This window comes from Physeter macrocephalus, chromosome 17, assembly GCF_002837175.3.
Source record: "Physeter macrocephalus isolate SW-GA chromosome 17, ASM283717v5, whole genome shotgun sequence".
In the NCBI taxonomy this organism is placed as follows: Eukaryota; Metazoa; Chordata; class Mammalia; order Artiodactyla; family Physeteridae; genus Physeter; species Physeter macrocephalus.
Window position 1 is genome coordinate 8,915,363 of NC_041230.1, and position 23,245 is coordinate 8,938,607.

Genomic DNA, 23,245 nt, shown 5'->3' on the forward strand with positions numbered 1-23,245 from the left:
GAAATCCAGCGTCTCCCAAACATACTACATAGTTATTCCCTGGTCCCCCTTCTTGCTGTATTTCTCTTCTTAACACATATTACTTTTTTTAAAAAAAAATAGATTCATTGAGTTATAAGTTACATAAAACCCATTTCAAATATACAATTCAGTGATTTTTAATAATTTTACCAGGCGGTGCAACTATCACCATAAATCTGTTTTAGAACATTTTCATCCCCTTCCCCCCAGTAAGATCCCTCATTGGCCATTTACAGCTAATCGCCATTCCCACACTCAGCTCCCAGCAACCACTAATCTACTTTCTGTCTCTCTAATTGCCTTTTCTGAATACTTCATATGAATGATATCATACAATACGCAGTCTCTGAGGTTTATGTAGCTGTAGTGTATGTCGGGAGTTCATTCCTTTTTATTGCTGAATAGTATTCCATCGTATGGATAGATAGATATATCACATTTTGTATATCTATTCACCAACTGATGGACAGTTTTGTTTCCAGCTTTTTCTAACATACTCTACATTTTGCCTTGATCCCCCCACTAGAATGTCAATTCCATGGGGCTGGAATTTTTGCTGGTTTTGTTCAGCTCTGTGTCCCCAGAACTTGAACCGTGCTGGACACATAGTAGGTACTCAATAAATATTTGCTGAAGGAACACGTGAGAATAAAGATAACCTCAGAGAGTGGTAAGCAAGGGCTATCTATGCTGGCCACGAAGCAGGGGAAAGGGGATGGAGTGACGAGGCTCCGTGGAGCCAGCAGTCAGGGCAGTCTCCTCTAAGGAATGGACTTTGGAGCAGAGACCTGAATGCACAAGGCTGATTACTGCAGCTACCTGCTCCTGCCTAAACGCCAGCCTTGCCCGCCACTCCTGCAGGTCGAGGCAGCCAACTTACAACAGCTCCATATGGTATCTGTCCTTTACAGATGAGGAAACTGAGGCCCAGAGAGGGGGAGTAACTTTCCCCAGATCACTCTGCTACTAAGTAATACAGATGGGCTTCCAATCAGCAGACTGGTTCCAAGTTCATGCTCTTCACCCCTTCAGACACTGCGTCTCACCAAGCCAAAGGCATTCTTATAGTGAGTTAGTGTATCTGAAGCCCTTGGAACAGCGGCCCAGCACGTAGTAAGTACACAAGGAGTGTCGGTATTATCACATAAAACAGAGGGCACGGGGAGGCACCCTCCCTCTCATTTCTTCAAAAGCAAGGATCTGACCCTTTTAGGGGAAGCTGATAACAGCTCTAGCCCCTCAAAATCTGCAACTGCCCACACATTGCTCCCCCAGCCCCACCCACCGCTCACTTGCCCAGGCTCACTGGGTGGGTGGCGGTGCAGGGGAGACATAAGTTAACTGTCCACCCTCCCCATTCCCCCAGAGGACCAGTTGGGCGGTGCCGGGGAGGGGCTGTGAGTCAGGGCTAAGGCCTCTGAACAAAGGTCTCGGGTGGGGCTCCTCAGAACTTCCGGGGCCGGCCCACTGCCTCTCCCCAAGGCCCGTCCCCTGCCTCTGGCCCTGCAGACATACCTTCTCTCACCACCATGGAGGTCGACCTGTCGGCAGGTGCGCTCCTGGAGAGTGGGGAGCTTGAGGGGCAGGGGGCCAGACTCAAACCCAGGGACTGCCTCCAACGGGGCATTCCCTGCGCTTGCACCAACGCACCCAATTTCTCTTCTCTCTGCAGCCCTGGAGTCCACCTCCAAGAAGCCCCAGGGGGCAGGCCAGGTGGGAGACCCCAAGCACGCCCCCGCCAAAGTTCAGGGAGCTGATAACCTGAAGGTAAGACACTTCATTCTTAGGACGGTGTTTTTGACCCCAGGGCCCCGCTAGGTCTGAGGCCTCCGACATGGGGGGATGGGAGCTGGGAAAGGGGTCCCCGGCCTCACTACCATGCCTCCGACTAGCATGGCCACGGCCACGAGCACGGAAGCTCCTCAGATTCCAGCAGCAGCTCCAGCGACTCAGAAAATGAGGCGAAGGTAAGAGGCTTACCCGTCTCTAGCGGGCGCCCGGCGCCCCAGGTGAGGGCGGAGTCCCAGCCCGGAATTCGGGCGACGTCTCACAGGCGAACCCTCTCTCTCCTCTCCCTCCCCCACCGCCCTCCGCCCCACAGCCCGGCGCTGCCGGCTCCGAGCAGCACAAAAGCGCCCCGGGCAAGGTCAAGAAGCCCAAGGTGAAAAAGGAGAAGAAGAAGGGGAAGAAAAAGGAGGCTTCCCACTGACGGGCCTGGCCGGGGCTCATTAAACCTTCTCTCGGCCTCCAGGTTGCCTTTTGTCCCCGCCCCGCCCTTCCCCATCTCCCTTCCCGGTCCGGGCCTGCCCCCTGCTGGGCACCGCGCGCCAAGGAGAGGCTGCCCACGCCGTGCCCATCACGGTTTATTGTTTCTGGAACAGTGGCCGCACTGCTGGGGGGCGGCCTGTGCAGCTGGAGATCTCAGCACCTCGGCGAGGATGGGGAGGGAGGGACTCGGGCGGCGGGGCGGACCCTGTGGCCGGCAGGTGGCCGGGAGATGAGCGGCGGCAGCGCGGTGGCCACCGGAAGCAGCAGCTGGAGGCGTCGCGGGGCTGCCCTCACCGCACCAGGTGGAAGGTGAGCCAGTACATGAGCAGGGGCTGCGCCGCCGCCACGGCCATGGTCAGGTACATGCGCAGCTGGTTCCGCGCCCCACGCACCGGGATGCCCTCGGCCGCCGCCTCGGCCAGGATCTTCAGCCGCAGCGTCCGGATCTAGGCGGGGGAGGGGTTCACTCTTGAGGAACCTCGGTTTCTCCCAAATCTCCTAACACACGCGGAGGACATGCTTCTCCTCCCAGGCCTTGGGAGAAAATGTGAGGGTTCCAAACTCAAACGCTAGGTGAGGCCTCTTGAGGGAGTGAGGTGAGGAACTTCACTGTGAATACTCCACCTGAGGGGATGGCCAGGCTTGGCCCTTTGGCCGCCACCAGCTTGTGTTGACCCCTGACAATTTTTCAACACAAGCCAGAAATGCCTTGTTTTTCTTCTTAACTTTTTTTTCCCACCCCCTCCCCCGCCAGAATTTTAAATAATGACATCTAAGTCGAAGCTTATCTGAGCAGACCTGGCCCACCAGCCACGAAGTTTTGCCCTCTTCCCCTCACACTGAATCCTCCCAGTACCCTGACGTGCAATTATCATCATCCCCATTTTACAAAAGGGGAAGCAGGTTTAAAGAGAGGAAGTGATCTGCCCAGGATCGAGCGAAGCCTGGGTTCAAACCCAGGCCTGGTGGATCCCACTGCTCTTAACCAGCACCTCCACTCCAGCTGGATGAACTCTCAGAGAAGCTACTTTGAGGATACTGAACTCTCTTCATCCTAAAGGAAATTCTGGTAGGAAAGCCCATCATGCAAGGACAGTGGAGTTAGAGTGAGAGCCCACTCTAGCAGCCTGGCTGGCACCTCCTCTTCCTTCAGGACCCCGCTTGGACACCCCCTCTTCCAGGAAGCTCTCCGGACCCTCAGGCTAGGGCAGCCACTCCAGGGCTCCTCAGTTCACCAGTGTGGGGCCTCTGGTCTAAACTCCCCACCTGACATCCCCTGCTTGGATGCCTCCAGGGACCCCCAACTCTGCCCAGGAGGCCGGTGCCCTGAGTCCCATCCTTCCCTGAGCCCCAGCTCACCATGAACACAAAGATGGACACACAGCACCAGCCCAGCACCACGTAGTAGCCAATCTTTCCAAAGAGCAGGCCCATTAGGACCCCGCCAATCATCCTGTGGGGGAGAAGGGAAGGCTGGTCTGAGGAAGAAGCCCCAGGGCTGGGGGCTGGCAGTGGGAAGGCGGAGGGGGTACTCACCCAACATATTTGTAGCCCAAGAAGGCCACCAGGTCGACAGTGGTGAGGTCTGTGTTGACAGTGACAAGGTAGAGGCTGAGCAGGATGGCCAGCACCTCCAGTGTCAGCCAGGCCAACGCCGAGCTCGCCTGCAGCCCCAGGAGGTCTGGGGAGAACCTGCCAGCACCCAAGCTCTGTCATTCAGTTAGCTGGCTCAGGCCCTCCCTAAGCATCTGCCTGGGGACAGCCTGTATGCGGGGGGGCGAGGCATGCTGGAGACCCGGCAGGGACCAAGATGGATCTGGGCCCTGTCCTGGAAATCCCATTCCCAGTAACAGCCCAGAAAGGTCAGGGCTGGGATGGGGGAAGCACAGGGCAGGGGAGGTGTGTGACCCCGTTGGGAGGTGGGTATCAGACACTTGAGCTAAGGCTTGAAGGAGTAAGGAGTTGACTGGGGAAGAAGGACCTTAGTCTCTGCCATACCCCCAGTGCCTCAACAATTAACTGACTCTAATGACAACTATTTTCCATGCCACAAAGGAAATGAACAGGGGTCTGTGAGAGAGGTGGGGGCCTGACGCAGGCTGGAGGGTGGAAAGGCTTCCCTAAGGAAGTAACATCACAGTGAAGACAGCATGAGTGAATAGGTGCTCAGCAGGTGATGTAGGGGAGGAACACACTCCCCAGCAAAGGGAACTGATGTGCAAAGGCTCTGGGGAGGCAACCCAGGTCCTCCGGAGAAACAGAAAGAGGACCAGAGTGGCGCAGCAGAGTGAGGGAGAGGGGCAGGCGGTGCCAGGCTAAGGAGCTGGGGCTTGGTCTGGGGACAGGGGAGCTAGGGACAGCTTCTGAGCAGGGGGCGACATGGCCAGGCTCACCTCTCAGCCAAGACCTTCCTGCTGGAGTGGGGGTGCAGGGGTTGGGTGGGGGCCGGGCAGCTGGTTAGGAGAGGCCAGGGGAAGGATGGATTTAGTGTCACCCTGCACAGGGTGGTGATGGGCTGCACACGGGTGGGAAAGAAGAAAGGGGCAAGGGTGACCCTGCGGGCTCTGTCTTGGGCTAACTGGGAACATGGTAGGGCTCTTCTGAGACAGGGGAACCAAGAGACCTTCCTGACTGCCCCTCAGCTCCCCCAAACCCCACACCACTCTGCCTACTCCAGGCCTCTCTTACCTATCCTGGGTCCCCAGCGCCAGGCCAGCCACCAAGACGTAGGTGATGAAAGCCATGGCTGTGAGAAGGAGACACACAGACACTAGTCAGGAGAAGAAGGACCATCCAGGGCCTCCGGGCACCTAAACCTCTGCCCGAGACAGGCCCACCCAGAGGGAAGAGGGCACCAGGCCGTGGTGGGTAGGGTGAAACCTGGAATGTAGAGGTCAGGAGCGTTGACATCAAAGCGCGGGGCCACTGGTGTGTCCTGCTGGTACTGCACCTCCCAGTCCTGTGGGGAGAGTGGAGGGAGCAGGCAGGATGCAGAGCTGGGCTCCTGGCCCGCCTACAGGCCCTCTCTCCGGGCCCATCTTCCTGCCTCTCACACCTGCCCCAGCCTGACCCACCCCCGCCTAGAGGCTGCCACCCCGCTCAGATGCTCACCTGGTGCAGGTAGGGGAAGAAGAGCAGACCCAGCTTTTTGCCCACATACATGGTGTCCACGGCGAAGTAATACTTGAGCTTGGTGACGGGGATGAAGCGGTCGATCTGGGGAGGCAGAGCGCCAACCTGAAGCCCTGGCCCGCCCCAAAGCCCCTACCTGCCCCCACCCCCACCAGCCCGGCCCACTCACGTTCTTATCCACCAGCTCCTTGCCCTGCGCGGCTAGGCTGCTCCCGTAGGCCATGGCCATGTTGGACACAGGATCACCCAGGAAGGCCGCCTGGGGCGAGGCGGAGGCTGTAGGGTAGCCCAGGCCGCCAGGCGCCCGCTGGGCCCCGTAGCCTCGGCTCTGGGCCGAACTCGTGTCATCAAAAAGCTGGTGGGGGTCAGCCATGCCTGGCTGGGACACAGGTACCCTCCGCTTCGAGGCTGCAGGGGGATAAGGGTGGGGAGCCTCATTCATTTTGCAGGAGCTCTCCCTCCCACTTCTGCCGCAGCAGGGCACTGGTTTTGCTGTCAGATGGGTGTCTAGTCAGGTCTGGGTGGCCTCTGCCTGCCATCCATCCATCCATCCATCCATCCATCCATCCAAATAACAATGATGAGGATGAGGGCTACTATGTACTGGGGTTGACTGTGCACAGAATCCTGTGCTAAGCCTCTTACAAACAAGGTCTCTAGACAGACCTTGTCCCTTCATGTTCCCTCTTACTCATCCAGCTCCAGCCACACTGGCCTCAGTACTCAGTGAACACACCAGGCACATTCCTGCCTCAGGGCCTCTTCACTGGCGGTTCCTCTGCCTGAATGCTCTTGCCCCAGACATCCTCAGGGCTCCCTCCTCTCCTCAAGGTCTTGGCTCTGTGGGGTCTTCCCCAGCCATCCTGTCTACAACTGCATCTCCCTTGGTGCCACCCCCTCATCCCTCTTCCCCACTTCATTTATATCCACAGAAATCAGCCTCAGCTGACATACTAGCTGTTTATTTTATTCACTGTCTGTCTCCCCCACTCAAATGTGAGCCCCACCCCCACAAGGTGAGGAGCTTTGTCTTGTTTGTGGCTGAAGCCCCAGCCCCTAGAACAGGGTTAGAGTAGGTGCTCGATAAAAACCTGATGAATGAATAAATGGCCGTGCACATTTTACAGATGTGGAAACTGAGGCTCAGACAGGCTAAATGACTTGTGCAAAGGGCCAAATTGAGGGAGTGACAGAGCAGGATTCCAGCCCAGGTCACCCTGTTAAATATTGTAATAATTAAATCCCAGCTGAGCACTTAAACCACACACCAGGCCGTGTTCTAAACACTATGGATTAACTCATTTAATCCTCACAACAGTACATTTTGTGTTGGTGAGACTATCATCCCATTTTACGAATGGGAACTGTGAGCCCCAAAGAGGCTCAGGCCCTTGCCCAGAGTCATACAGATGGTGTGAAGCAGAGCCGGGTTTCAAGTTTTCAAAAGATCTCTCCATTTCTTGTGGGGAACCAGACTGGGAAGGCGGGGACAAGATGAGGGGAGAGGAGAGGAGAAGAGAGGAGGGGAGGGGAGGGGAGGGGGGAGGAAGCTGCTGAGGTGGTCCAGGTGGGAGAGCAGGATGGGGCGGGCAGGGGTGGGGTGGGGAGGGGAGGGGCTGCTTCTGGCGAATTTTGGAGGTAGGAGAGGCCGGATTGCTGGAGGTGTGCTTGGCTGCAGTAGGGTAAGGAAGATGAAGGAATCCACGCTGTCTTCCCAGATTCTGGTCGGAGTGATCAAGTGGATGGGAGTGCTGTCTACTGAGATGGGGAATATGGAGCGGGCAGATTTGAACCCAGCACTCGGGCTCCAGCACCCTGACCAATAAGCCATGCCACCGCAGCAAACATTTACTGAGATCCTCCTCTGTGCCAGGCGCCTCAGTGGGAACAGGGTGGTAGGATTACAATGGGATACGGGAGAGGAATCACATAATCCATGTCATGACTTTCTCTGCACCTCAGTTTTCTCCTCTGCAGGATGATGTCAACACTCCAGGGCAAAGTGACATGATCTCCTCAGCCCCTGGCCTGGCCCATAAAAAAGTGGTCAATCCCGTCACCTATTATCAATAACTAGCCCCTCGACTCTTCCTCTTCATTATTTGTAGCCTGAAAACAAACCCAGGTAGTCCTCTATCCCAGAGCAAGCAGCACTGGCCCCAGCCCACCTGTGCCCAGGCACCACTTCTCTTTTCCCTCTCCCACTTCTGGCCAAAGGGCTGGCTTCCTGAAAGCTTTAGTGTAAGCACTTCCTCCCTCTCTGTCGCCCCCTCAGCCCTTGGCATTTGGGGTTCTGCTCTCACCGGTCCCCTAAATGCCTCTGCACTACCAGGCCAAGGCCGTTATTCCACTCTCCTCAGACTCAAGCTCCTCGGCAGCACTGAGGCCCTTGCTCCAAATGCCAGCCTCCAACTCTCTGCTCTCCTGGCTTCTGAGACACTGTACCACCTCTTTCTCTTTCCTGTTGGAGCCCCACGAACATCGACTGAGCACCTCTGTGGGTTAAGCTCTGCTGCGGGCCAGGTGGATACAGCAGTGAACCAAAAGGGAAAAACTCCTGCCTTCATGGAGCTGATGTTCTGATCGGTCCCTCTCAATCAATGACTTCTCTCCAGCTCCCTGAATTGTGTGCCCCAATTTTCCACCCTTACCTTTGTCTTCTCTCATCTAGGGCAATCTCACCACACCCATGGCTTTCACGGCCACCCACCCTGTGCCCTGGGCTGTCTCTAGCCACCACTTCCTGCCAAGGCCCCAGGGCCTTTACCTCTGACATCAGTTCTCACCCACCTGGTCTCAATGTTACCCTCCCTTCTCAGACTGTCATCTTGCACCTGACTTAAATGTCCTCCTACCAGCTTCCCCTGTTCATTCTTAGCCCCAACAACCTCCTTTCCAGTCAGCAGCCAGAATGATCTTAAATGTAAAAGAGAATATTTCATGCCCTCTGCCTAAGATCGGTGCCCACTGCGCTGAGAATAAAATCCAAATGCCTAGGAGGCCCTGCATGACCCAGCCCTGCCAACCACCCTGGTTTGCTACCTCTTCTGGGACTCACTCCACCAGTCACAAGGGCCTCCTCCTCTCGGGCCCTGACCTTGCCAAGCTCCTTGCCCCCTCAGGCTTTTGAACATACAGTGCTATCACCTTGGAACACCTTCCCACAATTAACACCTGACAATACAGCACTCAGGCCTCAGCTCAAAAGATTCCTTCTCAGAGAGACCTTCCTTATTCCTCAATATAAAGCACTAGCCCCACACTGTTCTTTCTCATAACATCCAGTGGTTCTTTTTTCTCTTCCAAGTACTTGTCACAATTTCTGAATCTATATTCATTTGTCTACTTGCTTACTCAGCACAGGCCTCCCACGCTTTTCCTTCGCACCATAAATCCCCTTCCCCGGGCTAATTCCTCATCATTCGATATTACCTCTTCCAGGAAGCTTCACTGACACGGCTGGGCTGGGGTCATGTTTCCTAAGCTGGGCTAACACAACATCTCCATCCCAGCCATAACCACTCTGATTGTGCTTCCCCCATCCCTGCCCTGACCCCTCTGCCTGCTCTTCTCTTATCACAGCTCCATCACGCTAGACTGTCGCTGTCTTCTGCTCTGCTCTGTACTGGTAAGCTCCATGAAGACAGGAACCAGGACTGATGGGCACGGCTATATCCCCAGCATCGCCTACCACAGGGCCAGTCAGGCATCTTACAAAGGTTGAGGGAGGAATGCATGCATCATGTCTTAAGGCCTCCTCAACCCCTAGTCAGTTTCCGGCTTATTCCCTTTACAGTCTTAATCACTCCCGAAATTATCCTGCTGCCTAGTTTGCTTCCAAGTTTAGTGTCTGTCTTCCCAATAAACTCTGAGCTGTAAGTTGTCATGTTGCTGGTTACTACTGGGTACCCAAATTGCAGCACAGGGCCTGGCACAAGGGAGCTGAAGTAAGATATGCTGAATGAATAAATGAGACGCATTCACACTCCCGGACATGAAGAGGAACTTAAAGAGAGATACAGATTCACAGACATGGGAAAAGGGGATTAAAAGCACAATAAACACAGGTTCAAATCTTAAATGAGGGGTAAACACGGCCCTCTGCGATCACGCAGGGCTATGAACGCCGTCCTAAGGTGCGTGGGCAACAGCCCAAGGCCACGGAAGGGTGGGGAGAGGACAGACGGCTAACTGCAAATGAATGAAAGTCGTGTTGTTCTGCACATCACACAATATCCTGCCCAAACTTGTTTTCTTCTAAAGGAATTTCCTAAAGAAAAGAAGAATCGAGTCCAATGCGCCCCCTACCCGGACCTGGCATCCCTGCGCTGTGCACACCTCGTAGCTCCAGACCCCCGACCTCGTGACCTCCGACCTGCGGCGACCTCGCCAACCGCCAAGGCGGCCCCGCCACGCCCCGCCCTCCCTATCTCTTCGGTCGGCCACGTACGCCACTTACGCTGCCGGGGCGTCCCCGCCGCCGCCAAGCCTGCCGGGTGCATCTTTCGCTGCCGCCACCGCCACCGCAGCCCCAGCCACGGTTCGAAATGTGCCCGCCCGGCTCCCGTAGCCACGCCTCACCGGCCACACGACAGCCAATGGGCGTCACGATCGCGCAGACGCCAGGCCCCCTCACGGAGGCCAGGACAAGCTGGCGGGTAAGAGGGGAGGATTGGAGGCCGGTGACGTTAGGCTAGAGTCAGGCCTGCAGGGCAAGGAGGGCGGAGCCCGGAACAATCGAAGGAGTAGGCCTGTCGTGCATGATGGGAAATGTAGGTGTCGAGCGAAGAGGGCGATGGGAAATGGAGTTCTCTATAGACAAACGCTCAATTTGGCTCTTGAGAACACTGGAGAGCGAGAGAAGGGTGTGGAGCAGGAGAGGAGAGACCCGTTAGTGTTCCCCAGGGGCTAAGCAGAGTTGTGCGGGCCCTAGCGCTTATACAGTTTTGGCAGACTTTAGGTATTAAAGTGATTATTTAGAGGGAGAAAAGGATATCCAACAAGTTAGGTGGGAAGAACCAGGTGTCTTTCCTCAAGACGTATTGTTAAAAAACAAAATTAGGGACTTCCTTGGCGGTCCAGTGGTTACGCCTCCGCGCTTCCACTGCAGGGGGCGTGGGTTCCATCCCTGGTTGGGGAACTAAGATTCCACATGCCAGCGTGATGCGGCCAAAACCAAAAAAAAACCCCACAAACAAAACAAACAAAAAACCCCAAACTAAACCGAGTAAAATTTCTTAAATTAATTTTTTATTGGAGTATAGTTGCTTTACTAAGCCGAGTAAATCTGAAGACCTATGGGGTTTATTCAAAAATTTATGAATCGGGCAACATCCCATCTAGTAAATAGAACGGAGCTTGAAGGAGTTGTACAAAATGGAGGGTTTTTTATAGAAGGAGGCAAGGAAGTTATTAGCAAGAGAAAAGAAAGAATTATTTCAGGCCAGGTCACCTTCTTTTGGGGGTAATGTGAGAATCTATCTTATAGAATACCTCTTCTTGCTTTGCGGGGGTAGGGGTGGGGGCGTGGGGAGTGTAGAAATGGTGAGGTCGCACGTGACAGATTACCTCGCTGGTGCTGACCAGGAAATTCCAGACTGGCCGATTAAGATTACCTTCCCGGGGAAGGACAAAATTGCAGTTAGGTCAGATGTTAAAATCTAGGTTTGGTATCATGGGCTTTAGCACGAGTGACGCCATTTGGGGTCTGTGGTTTTCTCTTTAACAACATCTTTAGACATTTTCCCAAAAAGTCATAAAAATGCTCCTTTCTTGCAACCTGGTTTCCCTGGTTTGCCAAAAAACATTATAACCCCCAGCAAGTGAGCACACACGGGCACACCTGCAAGTGAGGGGCCCTGAACATTAAGCTACCTTAGTCTCTCCCATCTCTGCCCTCCGTCTCCCCCTTTATCTAACCCTGTCTCCCCCTCAGCCTCCCCTTTTCTGTCCCTCAGTCTCCTCCAGTTATCTCAGGCAAAGATAATGGTAGAAATGACTTCTGGGGAGTGCTGGCACTCCGGAAGGATGTCAGCAAGTGACCGTGTCACTGTGGCTTTCCCTTTCCTCCTCTGAGACACTGTCACTGTCTTTTCTGGGGACCTTGAAGACTGTTCTAGTCTCTCATTTATGACTCCTGGCTACACAGCCCTCTGGCCTTCACCATCCCAGGCGTATCACTCTGCCTGTGTTTCCCTTATCACAGCCCTGACCCTCTGGGCTGTCACTCTGTTGAAGTGCGGGGAGCCCCCCCCTCCGAGGGCAGGGCCCAGGGACTGTCTTGGTCACTGCGTGGCCCCAGCATCACCCAGCAAAGCGCCGGGCACAAAGTGAGGGCTGAGCAAAGATTTGGTAAATAGCTAAGGATCCCCACTCTGTGAGGGCACAGGTGACACCTGGCCCTGTGGTGTCCCCTTTGTGAGTTAGACAGGGGTTCCCTCCAGGTGGACGCAGCTCCACTCCAGAACGCACGACCTGGCGCGTGGAGCGAGGGCTGGATTTCAGTTAGTCCCCTTGTCCCCTCAGCCACGCGCCCCGGTGCGGCGCACAACCTTCGCAGCCTTGAGCAATGGCCCTAAGGAGTCTCTTTTCGGTCCGCTAGCCGAAAAGAGACTTAGGATTCTCTCTGGCGTAGGGAGCCGCGGCTCCGGGGAGGAAGCAAAGGAAGGAAGGGGGAGGAAAGGAAGAATACCCCCAACCCAAGCATCCCGCCGGTCTCCTGGGTCCGAGAGCGCTGGTCTCCTCCCTCTGTCCTCACACCTGGCGGTGGGGCGTGCCTCAGTTTCCTCCACCCCCGTCCCTCCCCTTTTTCCTCTTCTTCCTCTTTGGGGCGCTGGTGGCCGCGCGTCAAGCACTCCCGGAACTGAAGCTGGGCGCCTGGCGGTCGGGAGGCAGGGGCCACGTCAGCGGAGCGGCCGGGAGCTTGGCGGGCCGGCCGGCTGCGCCATGCGGCGGGGAGCGCTCCTGGCGGGCGCCCTGGCGGCGTACATCGCTTACCTGGTGCTGGGCGCGCTGCTGGTGGCGCGGCTGGAGCGGCCGCACGAAGACCGCCTCCGAGCTGAGCTGCAGACTCTGCGCCAGCAGCTGCTGCACCGCAGCCCGTGTGTGGCTGCCCCTGCCCTGGACGCCTTCGTGGAGCGGATGCTGGCGGCAGGACGGCTGGGGCGCGCAGCGCTCGCCAACGCCTCGGGGTCCGCCAACGCCTCGGACCCCGCCTGGGACTTCGCCTCGGCGCTCTTCTTCGCCAGCACGCTGGTCACCACCGTGGGTACGTGAGCGCCGCCCCAAGCCCCCGAACCGGGACCCCCCCCCACCAAGCCCCCGCCTCCCTAGGGACCCAGGAGCCGCCACGAAATACCCTGATCCCGGCGGATCATTCCCGATCTACTCTGAGCCCAGGATCCCCTCAAAACCCCCCAACGAGGACCTGGGACCCACACTCATGGGCTCCTCCACCTTGGGGAGCCTCCATCCATGCCTTTCCTCGCACGAAATCCACCAGTTCCCTAAGGGACCAGAGCCACCCTCAGAGTACCTTCTGACGAGCATCTGGGACCTCATTCCTCTGCCTTAACTCCCTTGGAGACCCGGGTCTGTCCAGTCCCCTCTGGGCCTAGAACTACCCTCAGAGACCTCCTGCGAGAACCCCGGACCCTCTACCTGAGACCCTCGCCCCATCTGGACTGGGACCTCAGCCATGCTGAGCCAGCTCTCTCTGGCTCAGACCGCCATCCCCTCCAACACTGTCTCCTGGTTCTCCAGATACGTTCTTCTGGGTTGCTCCTTGGGAAGCCTTTCCCCAATCTCCTCCTGACCCTGGTGCCCCAGTGAGGACCCTGAATCTCCAGACCCTCTCCAGGGGCTATCCCTAAAGACCTTACTGCCAGTAGACATCCCTCAGCCAGAACCTGGGGCCCCTATCTCAGACTTCTAGCCCTCTGGACCTAGACCACTCCCCAGCAAGGGGCCCTGCCCTCCTCCTGACCAAGGACCACCCCCACCCTCATACTCCCCTGCAGGTAGCCCTGACTCCAGACACAGGGACCCTCTTCACATATCCCACTCCGTCTTAACATCTTTGTATTGAGGAGCCCTCAATGCAAGGTTTTCCTCCCAACAGGGACGCCCCTGTTCCCTCTGAACGTGGCACTTCCAATTCAGCAGCCCCCAGCTGTGGAAGTGTGTGAGAGAACTAGAGCACCTTCCAGGAAGGGACTCTGACTTTCCAACCAGAAGCTCCCTAGCCAGGACTTCCACCCCTCCAGTCCCAAAACGGCACCAGCAAAAACCCCTACTGTTTTCCAAGCCAGGGACTCCCCATGGGGACCCCTTTGTTTATTTATGTTGGCCACTGCAAGGCATGCGGGATCTTAGTTCCCTGAACACAAACCCGTGCCCCCTGCAGTGGAAGTGCGCAGTCCTAACCACTGGACCACCAGGAAATTCTTTGCAGACCTTTTTGAACCTGAGAACCCCTAGCTGAGACTCTCACCACTCTCTGGACCCTGACACCCCTCGTAAGAACCCCAGAACCACCTGGGACCCCAGCGCCGGACAGCAGAATCGCCCCCCCGCCCCAGGATGCCAGCGCAGGGAGTCGGCTCTCTGCACCTGCTACCCGTCCCCCGAGACCCCCTGCCCAACCTGAATTTCCCAAGAAAGGGAACCTCCTGGGGACCCGGGACCCCTTCAGCCTCCTCCAGACCCACAGCTGGGACCTTTCTCTCCACCCCAACCCTGCTGTAGTCTGCTCTGGACCTGAAGTTCTACCTCCATCAAGGACACTCCAGGCCCTCTGTACCCCAGACCCCCCCCCCACTGTCCACTCAAGACCATCACCACTTTCCACCCTTGACACTCTCAGCCAGGACCTGAGACACACACCCCCCTCCCATCATCCCCGTAGCATTGTCTACCCCCATCATGTCCCCTCAGGCATCCTTGGGCTCAGAAGCCCCTTCTGCCTGAGGATTCCCCTCCCAATCCCATTTGTGATCCAGAAAACACCCCCACTGGTGCCTGTCCCCCTTCTTCCTCTGGACCCAGGACCCCAACCCCAAACCAGGATTCTTTTCAAACCAGGACACTGGCCTCTGATTTCAGATTACTGACTGGACCCCACAGATTCCCTTCTCTGGACCCCTACAGCCTCAGGTGGGACTGACACCCCCTCCCAGCCCTACCCGGGAAATCCCTCACCTCGGGGCCCCTCAGACCTGGAAAACCCCTTTGTTGTCTGGCTCTGCTGGTCCTCCCACAGCCCCTCCCCAGCCCCCAAACTTCCTCTTTGCCTCTTTGCTAGGATTTGGATAGGGGAGGTGGCTGGGGCCCGGCTAGCCCAGACTCCTAACTCCCCTTCCCTGCCGGCAATAGGAGGCAGCCTTTGCATTTTTTTTTTTTTTTTTTTTTTTGCGGTACGCGGGCCTCTCACTGTTGTGGCCTCTCCCTTTGCGGAGCACAGGCTCCGTGGCATGTGGGGTCTTCCCGGACCGGGGCACGAACCCGCGTCCCCCGCATCGGCAGGCGGACCCCCAACCACTGCGCCACCAGGGAAGCCCCGAGCCTTTGCCTTTCGTGCCCTGTCATTGTTGTGTGGATCAGCAAACCAAGGCCCCGGGCAGCAGGGCTGGATGCTTCTCACAGACTCTTCCCAGTTGCTGGCTGGGCCTGCCTGACCTGCTCCCCGGCTTCACTCTCCCTCTGTCTCCTCCCAGATCCTGGCTTCGGAGAAGTTGTCCCAGGCAAGACAGGAGAAGAAGCCAAACTCAAGGCAGGCACCATCTGGGTGATCTCTAGTTATCAGTGTCCTCCCTCATCTGTAAAATGGGGATAATAACACTCCGTCCTTCACAGTAATAGCAATACCTGGTAGAGGACTTAACCACACATGGACTTTAACTCACTCAGTACAATAAGCCCGTGAGGCAGGTACCATTAGTGGTTCTATTTTTCAGCAATAGAAACTGAGGCCCAGAGAGGTTGGACAACTTGCCCAAGGCCACACAGCTAGGAAGTATAGCATGTGGCTTTGAACTGAGGCTGTCAGGCCTCAGAGTCCCATGCTGTTAACCAGCACACCACACTACCTCTTCGGCTTGCATGAATGAAGGAGGGTGATGTATGTATATTAAAAAAAAAAATTCTGACATTCGTTTAAAATGGTAGGTTATTGCAACAGGGGAGAGAGACTGAACTCAATTCCAAATATAGCAAAGACAGCTGGAGATTTAGAGCTGAGAGCAAAGTGAAGGGGTCAGTGGATGGAAAATTACTAAGAGGAGACATGGAAGGTAGGGGGATTCTTGCTAAACTGGCTTAATAGGGTTCTTGCTAAAGACCAGCCAAGGACTTTGATATCAGTGGTGGCTGGTGAGGAATCTGATCAGATATCAAGAGTGGGGGGATTCTCCCTAAACCACCTGAGGAGTCCTGCTAAAACTGGGCTTAGTCAAGAAGAGGCCTCAGGACTTCCCTGGCGGTCCAGTGGTTTAGACCCTGCGCCTCCAATGCAGGGGCGCAGGTTCGATCCCTGGTCAGGGAACTAAGATTCCACATGCCGCGTGGCACAGCCAAACAAAAAAGAAAGAAAAAAAAGGAAGAGGGCTCAGAGGAGCCTGACTAAAATTTGGTCAAGGTGGGAGTCTGTGTCCATGTGAAGTGCCGGTAATAATAACTGAGATTGACAGAGCCTCAGTTATTATTACTGTTGCTGGTGAAGCCGGGAGCCCTGAATGTATCTGGAGAAATGGAAGACCATACGTCATTCAGAGAGACCTCACCCACAGCGTCCCTGGTCTTGTCATAGGCCCTAGTCTTCTGAGGGGTTTTGTCATAGGCCCTAGTCTTCTGAGGAAGACCTGGGGCCTGGAGCTAGTCCAGGCAGCCTTGCTGTGATTGAGGCCAGGGCTGGAGGAGTCGACTCACCTGCAACTGGGAATGGGGGGAGGGAGAGAGCATTACAGTCATGCTAACTCTTTCTAAGCCCGTGCTAGGTGCTACACCCTGTCCCAACCTGTATTTGAGGAAGGCATTGTTTATGAGGCCATTCTGCAGTACTCTGAGGAAACTGAGGCTCAGAGAGGAGAAGTCACTTGGCCAAGGTGATGCAGGGACCAAATAACAAAGCACCGATTTGGACTTGGCTCTCTTGGAGGTAGCAAGTTGAGGCTCATAGCCCCCATTCTAGTCTAACTGTATGATTTTTCTGTTTATAAGGGTTTCATGTCATCTGCAAACCTGTCCTTTCAGCTAGGCTGCTGGAGTTTCTCTATCAAAAGCCTTGTATTAATGAAGCTTGGAGCCATGAGTGATAAACCTCAAATAACAGCTGCTTAAATAAGATGGAAGTTTATTTCTTGCTCACATTCAAGGGAGTCAGTCCAAGACCAGGATGGTGCTGCATGGTCAGAGACCTTCGTGTTCCTTCATAACTCTTGGGCACGGTTTCCATTCCCAAGCTCATCTCATGGTCCCAGATGGCTGCTCACCTCCAGCCTTCATATCTGTGTTCCAGGCAGCAGGAGGAGGGAGGAAAGAAGGAAGATAGGCATCTCCCTTTCTCTAAGGACACTTCCTGGAAGTTGCTTGCTTCTTTCATATATACCTCATTGGCCATAAATTATTCCAGAGCCACACCTAGCTGCACTGGAGGAGGGGATGTCTTTATTCCAGGTGGCCACCTGTCCAGCAAGAACTAGAGGATCCTTTATTTTTCCCTAGTTTTTTATTTACGTATTTATTTTTTTTATTGTGACATAACATAAAATTTACTATCTTAACCATTTTTAAGTGTACAGTTCAGTGGTATTAGGTACATTCATATTGTTGTGCAACTATCACCACCATCCATCTCCAGAACTCTTCTTATCACGGAAAACTGAATCTATACCCTTATATACGAACTCCCCATTTGCCCCTCTCCTCAGCTACTGGCAGCCATCGTTCTACCTTCTTTTTCTTTTTTTTTTTTGGCTGTGTTGGGTCTTTGTTGCTGCGCGCGGGCTTCTCGTTGCAGTGGCTTCTCTTGTTGTGGAGCACGGGCTCTAGGCACACGGGCTTCAGTAGTTGTGGCTCACGGGCTCTGGAGCACAGGTTCAGTAGTTGTGGCACATGGGCTTAGTTGCTCCGCGGCACGTGGGATCTTCCCAGACCAGGGCTCGAACCCGTGTCCCCTGCATTGGCAGGTGGATTCCTAACCACTGCGCCACCAGAGAAGTCCCCGTTCTACTTTCTGTCTCTATGATTTTGACTACACTAAGTACCGCATATAAATGGAATCAAAGAGGATTTGTCTTTTTGTGACTGACTTATTTCACTTAGCATAATATCCTCAAGCTTCATCCATGTTGCAGCATGTGTCAGAATTTCCTTCCTTCAAAAGGCTGAATAATATTCCATTGTTTGTATTTACATTTTGTTGATCCGTTCATCCATCTATGGACACTGGGGTTGTTTCCACCTTTTGGCTATTGTGAAGAATGCTGCTATGAACATGGGTGTACAGGTATCTCTTCAAGCCTCTGCTTTCAGTTCCTTTGAGTATATAAAAGCCAGGGGATCCTTTTCTGTGGAAGACGGGCTTAGAGGAAAGCCTGCTCGTATGTGCAATGCTTCCACACTTTCTTACGGGTCACAGGGCTGGATGTGCAGTCTTTTGGGCAAGACATTTTACTGTCAACATAAACCAGGCCCCTTACCACTGCAGTCATATCTCTGACCCTTTGGTTTGCTTTATTTGGGAAATCAAAAGAGATTTTAAATTACACACTGCCAGAGTGATCCGGTTTCACCCACACCTGAATTCCCCTTTATCGTGTTTCTGTTTGCAGAACTCACACCCGCCCTGGGCTTCCTGTGTTTCCCACGGTCTCCGGGAGCACGGTGGGGCTTGTCACACCCATTTTAGAGTAGAGGAAACTGAGGCTTTGAGCCAGGGTAAAGCCCGCACCCTTTATTCATCATTTTGACTGTCGATCAAGTGCCCACTCTATGCCAGATACCAGGGCTACAGTAGTGAACAAAACAGACAGACGCTCCTGCTGTCCTGGAGCTGGCACCCTGTGGGGAGACAGACAGTAACCAAATAAATAAACCGTATAGTATGCTAGAAGGTGTTCAGCGCTATGAAAACAAACTAAAACGAAGAGTAGAGTAGGAGGATGTAACAATTTAAAGTGGTGAGGGTGTCACTGAGAAGGTGACATTTGAGCAGACCTGAAGGAGGGGAGGAAGGGAGCCATGTGGATACCCGGGGGAAGAGTGCTCCACCAGGACAGAACAGCCAGTGCAAAGGCCCTGAGGTGGGAGCATGCTGCCCTGGACTATGTGGTGCCCCGTGGGTCACCGTAAGGACTTTGTCCTCTTACCTGAGTGTGATGGAGCCACAGGTGGACCCTGAGCAGGGGAGGGACACGACCCGACTCACGTGTATCACAGGGTCCCTCTGGCCGCGTGAGGGGAGAAGGGAGACCAGGCGGGAGGCTGCCGGGTAGACAGGACCAGGATGGAGCTGTGCGGTGGAGTGGGGCGAGTGGGTGGGTTTTGGGTCTGCCTGAAGGTTGAGGCAACAGACAGAAAGCGGGTGTGAGTGACAGGGGAGTCGAGGATGACACCAGGCTCTTGGCCTGAACAGCGGGAAGGGTGGAGGTGCCATCACGGGAGATGAGAGACTCGAGGAGAGGTGGGTTCGAGAGTGGACTGAGTCCTCGGTTTGGAGTGGCCACAGACGCCGGAGCGGGTGCCGAGCGGACAGAAGGATTCCCCTCACTCCACAGGCTACGGGTACACGACGCCGCTGAGCGACGGGGGCAAGGCCTTCTCCATTGCCTTTGCGCTCCTGGGCGTGCCGGCCACCACGCTGCTGCTGACCGCCTCGGCCCAGCGCCTGTCGCTGCCGCTCACCCACGCGGCCCTGTCCCGGCTGAGCCGGCGCTGGGGCTGCCACCGCCCGCGGGCGGCCCGCTGGCACCCGGCGGTCCTGCTGGGGGTCGTGGTGACCATCTGCTTCCTGGTGCCGGCCGCAGCCTTTGCCCACCTTGAGGAGGCCTGGAGCTTCCTGGACGCCTTCTACTTCTGCTTCATCTCTCTGTCCACCATTGGCCTGGGTGACTACGTGCCCGGAGAGGCCCCCGGCCAGCCCTACCGGGCCCTCTACAAGGTGCTGGTCACAGGTGAGTGGGGTGGCTGGCCGGGGACCGAGGGCCGGCTCTGAGGGGGACCTGGCCCCAACCCAGGGGGGAGCTGAAAGTCACCGCCCCATCCTGGGGGTCCTGTAGCCCCACGGCCACGACCTGGAGGCCTGAGTCCACCCGTGGCCCCTCTGCCGTCTCTGCAGTCTACCTCTTCCTGGGCCTGGTCGCCGTGGTGCTCGTGCTGCAGACTTTCCGCCGTGTGTCTGACCTTCATGGCCTCACAGAGCTCATCCTGCCGCCCAGTCCATGCCCCTCCAGCTTCGACGAGGATGGGGACGATCGGGTGGACATTCTGGGCCCCCAGCCAGAGCCACACCGGCAATTCACCACCGGCTTGCACGCTGACTACGCCTCCATCCCCAGGTAGCTGGGGGCTGCGGACCTGGCCTGTGGCTGAGGGGCCCAAAGGGCTGGACTGACAGACTAGCACGTCCACAAGCACATGCCAGTGTTCCTGAGGCCCTGCCTCCGCTATCCGTCTGTCCTTTGTCTCACCTGCCTGAGCACCACCCGGATCCAGGAACCAGCATTGCCTGTTTCCCCTGCCCCTCCTCTCACCTCCCTGCACACTCTGTGCTTCCCTGGCTTCCTCACCGTCTCTGTCTCTCCCTCTCACCGTCTCTTTGTTTCTCATTCTTTCACTCACGCCATCTATCACTCACCACCTGCTGATTCGCCCAGGCTCTGGGCTCAGACCTCATTTCAGGTGCTAGATCAGTCACTCCACTTTGGCCAAGTGACCGGCCCTCTCAGAGCCTTGATCTCCCCATCTGTCAAGTGGAAAGAGTATATTCACTCATTCAAAGCTCCCTCCTCTGTGCCAACCCATGCTGGGCAGTGCTAGGGACATAGCAGTGTTCCAGATGGTCTGGGCCCTGCTCTCATGGGGCTTGCCATCCTGTAAGGTAGACAGACCTGTCCCCACACGGTGACAGTCCATAACAGGCAGGACTTCAGTGGGGGGGTGAGGGTGGGGGTGGGCAGAGCGGTCAGGGCTGGGGTGGAGGGAGCACAGGGAATGTACCCAATCCAGCCTGGAAGGTCAGGGAGGGCTTCCTGGAGGAAGGGGCGACTGAACACAGACCTGAAATCTGAGGAGTAGTCTGGGGAAGAAGGTGTACCTGACTCATTTTCCTCAAGTGTATCCAGGGAGCAGGACACATTCGGAGACTCCTGGGGTAGGCTTGTGTGATAGAATCTTCTTCGGCAGCCTGGAAGGCAGGAAGCTAAGGCACTGCTCTTCCTGAGACGCCATTGTAACAGCTGTTCCCGTTTACCAAGGACTAATTACATTAGGTGCGCTGGGCTCTGGAGCCAGCCTGCTTGGGCTCAAATCCCAACTCAGTCCTGCCTGTGTCCTTGGGTGGTCACTTTGCCTCTGTGATTCTTGGTTTCCTCATCAGTAAAATGGCAATAACAATAGTTACTTCAAAAGATGACTTCACAGAGCCTGCCATGTTATTCTGTGATGCTTTCTTTGGCCAGGCCTCGTCCTGGGTACTTTACATATGAGGTAGATAATGATAATATTATCAGTGGACGTGGGCATATCGTAAGCATCCTTAAAGGACCATCTTGGGAACTTGGCTTCTTTCTTGAGGGCACTAGAGAGCCATGGAAGGGTTTTGAGCAGGAGAGGGCCATGGTTAGGTTTGGGTTTTAGCTGCTGTGTGCAGGGGGACACTGAGGCTGGGTGCCCAGGGAAGGCTGGGGCAGGAACAAAGCAGGAGACAATGGGACTGGGTAGGGCCAAGGGAAGGGGAGGAGGGGGCGAGTCGAGGGATGCTCAGGCCACGTGGACAGGCCATAAGCCTTACAGACTTGTGAGGGATAAGGCCAGAGAAAGGTCCAAGGTTGGTCAGCTGCGCCTGAGGTGGGAGCCTGGGAGAAAGAACAGATTTGAAGGGAGATGCTGAGGCTTGTTTGGAACATGGTGGCTGTGAAGGGCTAACGGGACACACAGGAGAAGGCATCAGGAGGTTGCAGGACCCTCAGGGCAAGGGCTCAGTGGGTGGTTGAGGCTGGAGACAGACGAGGAAACCAAGGCCATGAAGGTGGGTATGACAGCCCTGGGTGAGAATGAAGAGAGAAGACCAGCCTTGAGAAATCAGCCTTAGGGTATTTATATATTTATATCAGTAAGGAAAGATTTGGGTTGCAAGTAACCAAATCCTGACTGGCACCGGCTGAAACGATGAGACGGTTGTATATTGTACATCACCGGAGTTGGGGACAGCTCCAAGCGTGATACAATCCACAGCTCCGAGAGGGTCTTGTGGCCCCAGGTTCCCTCTCTCTCTGCTCTGTTACCCTCGGCTGAAGGCTTGGCTCCCACATGGGCTCTCCTCATGGCCCCAGAGTGGCTGCCACAGATCCAGGCGTCACAATCAGACATGTTAATTTTTAGTACAGGAAGTTGGTGGGGGGCGGTTGAGGGGGGCATCTCTTCCCATGGTGCCTTTTTGGAAACAAGGAAACCTTTTCCCAGTGTCTCCCAGCAGCCTTCCTCTTCCATCTCATTGGCCAAAATTGGCTCACATGCACATCCTGAACCAACCACTGGCCAGAGTGATGGCATCACCATGATTAGCTTGGATTCCTCAGGATTCCCCCTGCCGCCCAGGTCTGAGGCTGGGGCTGAGGTTTTAGTTTGCAGGCTGGTGAATACTTGAACAAAATTGGGCTTCTATTAGAAAGGCAGAAAGTTGGGAGAATGGGCAGACATCAATAAACTAATCAGCCAAGGCAGTGATGTACAATTATGCAGGTTGGGACCTACATAATGGATGCCTGACTGGTAGGGTGGAAACAAATAGGGGCTGAAGTCCATGGCTGAATATGCCCAAAGGGGACTTCTTTTTCTAATGAACATAACAGCCCCATGTGTTGAGCAGTGACCCTTCAACCAATGCCCTCCTACCAGAGAGAAGAGCTTACAAAGGAGACAGAAAAAGGAGTTCTAGAGAGGAGTAGGAAAACCAGGAGGGTGGGGAGTATTGGTAAGAGATGAGAGAATTTTAAGGACGGAGAAGGCAACATTGTCAAATGATGCTAAGAAGTCACACAAAATTGTTTTAATAACAGTGACAGAAAACACTTACATAGGATTTACTATGTACCAGGCATTGTTCCAAGCCCCTGATACACAAGAATTTATTTAACCCTCTCAGCAACTCTGTGAGTCCGGTACATTCTCCATATTGCAGATGAGGAAAGGAGGCCCAGAGAGGTTAAATAACTTATCCAAGGTCACACAGGAAATGCAAAACGGATTTGGACAAGGTTTTGGTTGGTCACCTTGTCCCACGGAGGCTCAGAAACACCCACTGTCTAGTTCTTTCTCAGTCTCCCAGCCTTCCTGTCTCCTCAGAATGGTCGTTGACCCTGCTGCTGAAGTCACTAGCTGGGTGGAAGGCAGTTGCTTGGGGGAGGTGCCTGTGTGACCTGGTTTCTGCTCCTCACCACTTCTCCTTCTAAATTCCCCCAGAAAAAGAAATCAGGCCCTGCTCAGTTCAAGATATTAAAAAAAAAAAAAAAAAAAAGCAATGCTTAAAAATGGAAAAAGTAGAAAAGACTGTACAGTGAAAATTAAGTCTTCCTCCTGTACTTGGGCTGTGTTGACAGATTTCTCAGGT

The 23,245-nt window shown here is 55.0% G+C and overlaps 3 protein-coding genes across 5 annotated transcripts; 2 read left to right on the plus strand and 1 right to left on the minus strand.

Annotated features, from left to right (window-relative positions):
• The first annotated feature begins 1,463 nt into the window (after positions 1–1,463).
• C17H19orf33 (chromosome 17 C19orf33 homolog) lies at positions 1,464–2,268 on the plus strand. The gene is made up of 4 exons (XM_007129913.3): positions 1,464–1,572; positions 1,694–1,788; positions 1,914–1,988; positions 2,123–2,268. Exons 1-4 carry the CDS (start codon positions 1,551–1,553, stop codon positions 2,228–2,230), a joined length of 300 nt encoding a protein of 99 aa, XP_007129975.1. The 5' UTR covers positions 1,464–1,550; the 3' UTR covers positions 2,231–2,268.
• Positions 2,269–2,366: 98 nt separating this feature from the next.
• YIF1B (Yip1 interacting factor homolog B, membrane trafficking protein) lies at positions 2,367–10,018 on the minus strand. 2 transcript variants are annotated; one of them, XM_007129911.3, is made up of 8 exons: positions 9,881–10,018; positions 5,591–5,829; positions 5,401–5,505; positions 5,170–5,248; positions 4,978–5,035; positions 3,826–3,981; positions 3,649–3,742; positions 2,367–2,735 (listed from the first exon to the last, which is right to left on the minus strand). In XM_007129911.3, exons 1-8 carry the CDS (start codon positions 9,921–9,923, stop codon positions 2,580–2,582), a joined length of 930 nt encoding a protein of 309 aa, XP_007129973.1. In that variant the 5' UTR covers positions 9,924–10,018; the 3' UTR covers positions 2,367–2,579. The 2 variants fall into 2 exon arrangements, with proteins under 2 accessions (XP_007129973.1, XP_007129972.1); XM_007129910.3 differs by having other exon boundaries at positions 9,872–9,956.
• KCNK6 (potassium two pore domain channel subfamily K member 6) lies at positions 9,969–20,523 on the plus strand. Of its 2 annotated transcripts, XM_055079310.1 has the most exons (4): positions 9,969–10,079; positions 12,505–12,688; positions 19,194–19,589; positions 19,754–20,377. In XM_055079310.1, the coding sequence occupies exons 1-4, from the start codon at positions 9,969–9,971 to the stop codon at positions 19,975–19,977; spliced, it is 915 nt and encodes a 304-aa protein (XP_054935285.1). In that variant the 3' UTR covers positions 19,978–20,377. The 2 variants fall into 2 exon arrangements, with proteins under 2 accessions (XP_054935285.1, XP_023988383.1); XM_024132615.3 differs by lacking the exon at positions 9,969–10,079 and having other exon boundaries at positions 10,960–12,688; positions 19,754–20,523.
• The last annotated feature ends 2,722 nt before the right edge of the window (positions 20,524–23,245 follow it).

Coding starts and splice junctions, on each gene's coding strand:
- KCNK6 (XM_024132615.3), top strand. CDS start 12,367: ATGCGGCGGGGAGCGCTCCTGGCGGGCGCCCTGGCGGCGTACATCGCT. Junction 12,689..19,193: donor CACGCTGGTCACCACCGTGG/GTACGTGAGCGC, acceptor CTCACTCCACAG/GCTACGGGTACACGACGCCG. Junction 19,590..19,753: donor CTACAAGGTGCTGGTCACAG/GTGAGTGGGGTG, acceptor CCGTCTCTGCAG/TCTACCTCTTCCTGGGCCTG.
- C17H19orf33 (XM_007129913.3), top strand. CDS start 1,551: ATGGAGGTCGACCTGTCGGCAG. Junction 1,573..1,693: donor GGAGGTCGACCTGTCGGCAG/GTGCGCTCCTGG, acceptor TTCTCTCTGCAG/CCCTGGAGTCCACCTCCAAG. Junction 1,989..2,122: donor ACTCAGAAAATGAGGCGAAG/GTAAGAGGCTTA, acceptor TCCGCCCCACAG/CCCGGCGCTGCCGGCTCCGA.
- YIF1B (XM_007129910.3), bottom strand. CDS start 9,923: ATGCACCCGGCAGGCTTGGCGGCGGCGGGGACGCCCCGGCAGCGTAAG. Junction 5,036..5,169: donor TCCTGACCTCTACATTCCAG/GTTTCACCCTAC, acceptor TCCTTCTCACAG/CCATGGCTTTCATCACCTAC. Junction 2,736..3,648: donor TGTCCATCTTTGTGTTCATG/GTGAGCTGGGGC, acceptor TCCCCCGCCTAG/ATCCGGACGCTGCGGCTGAA.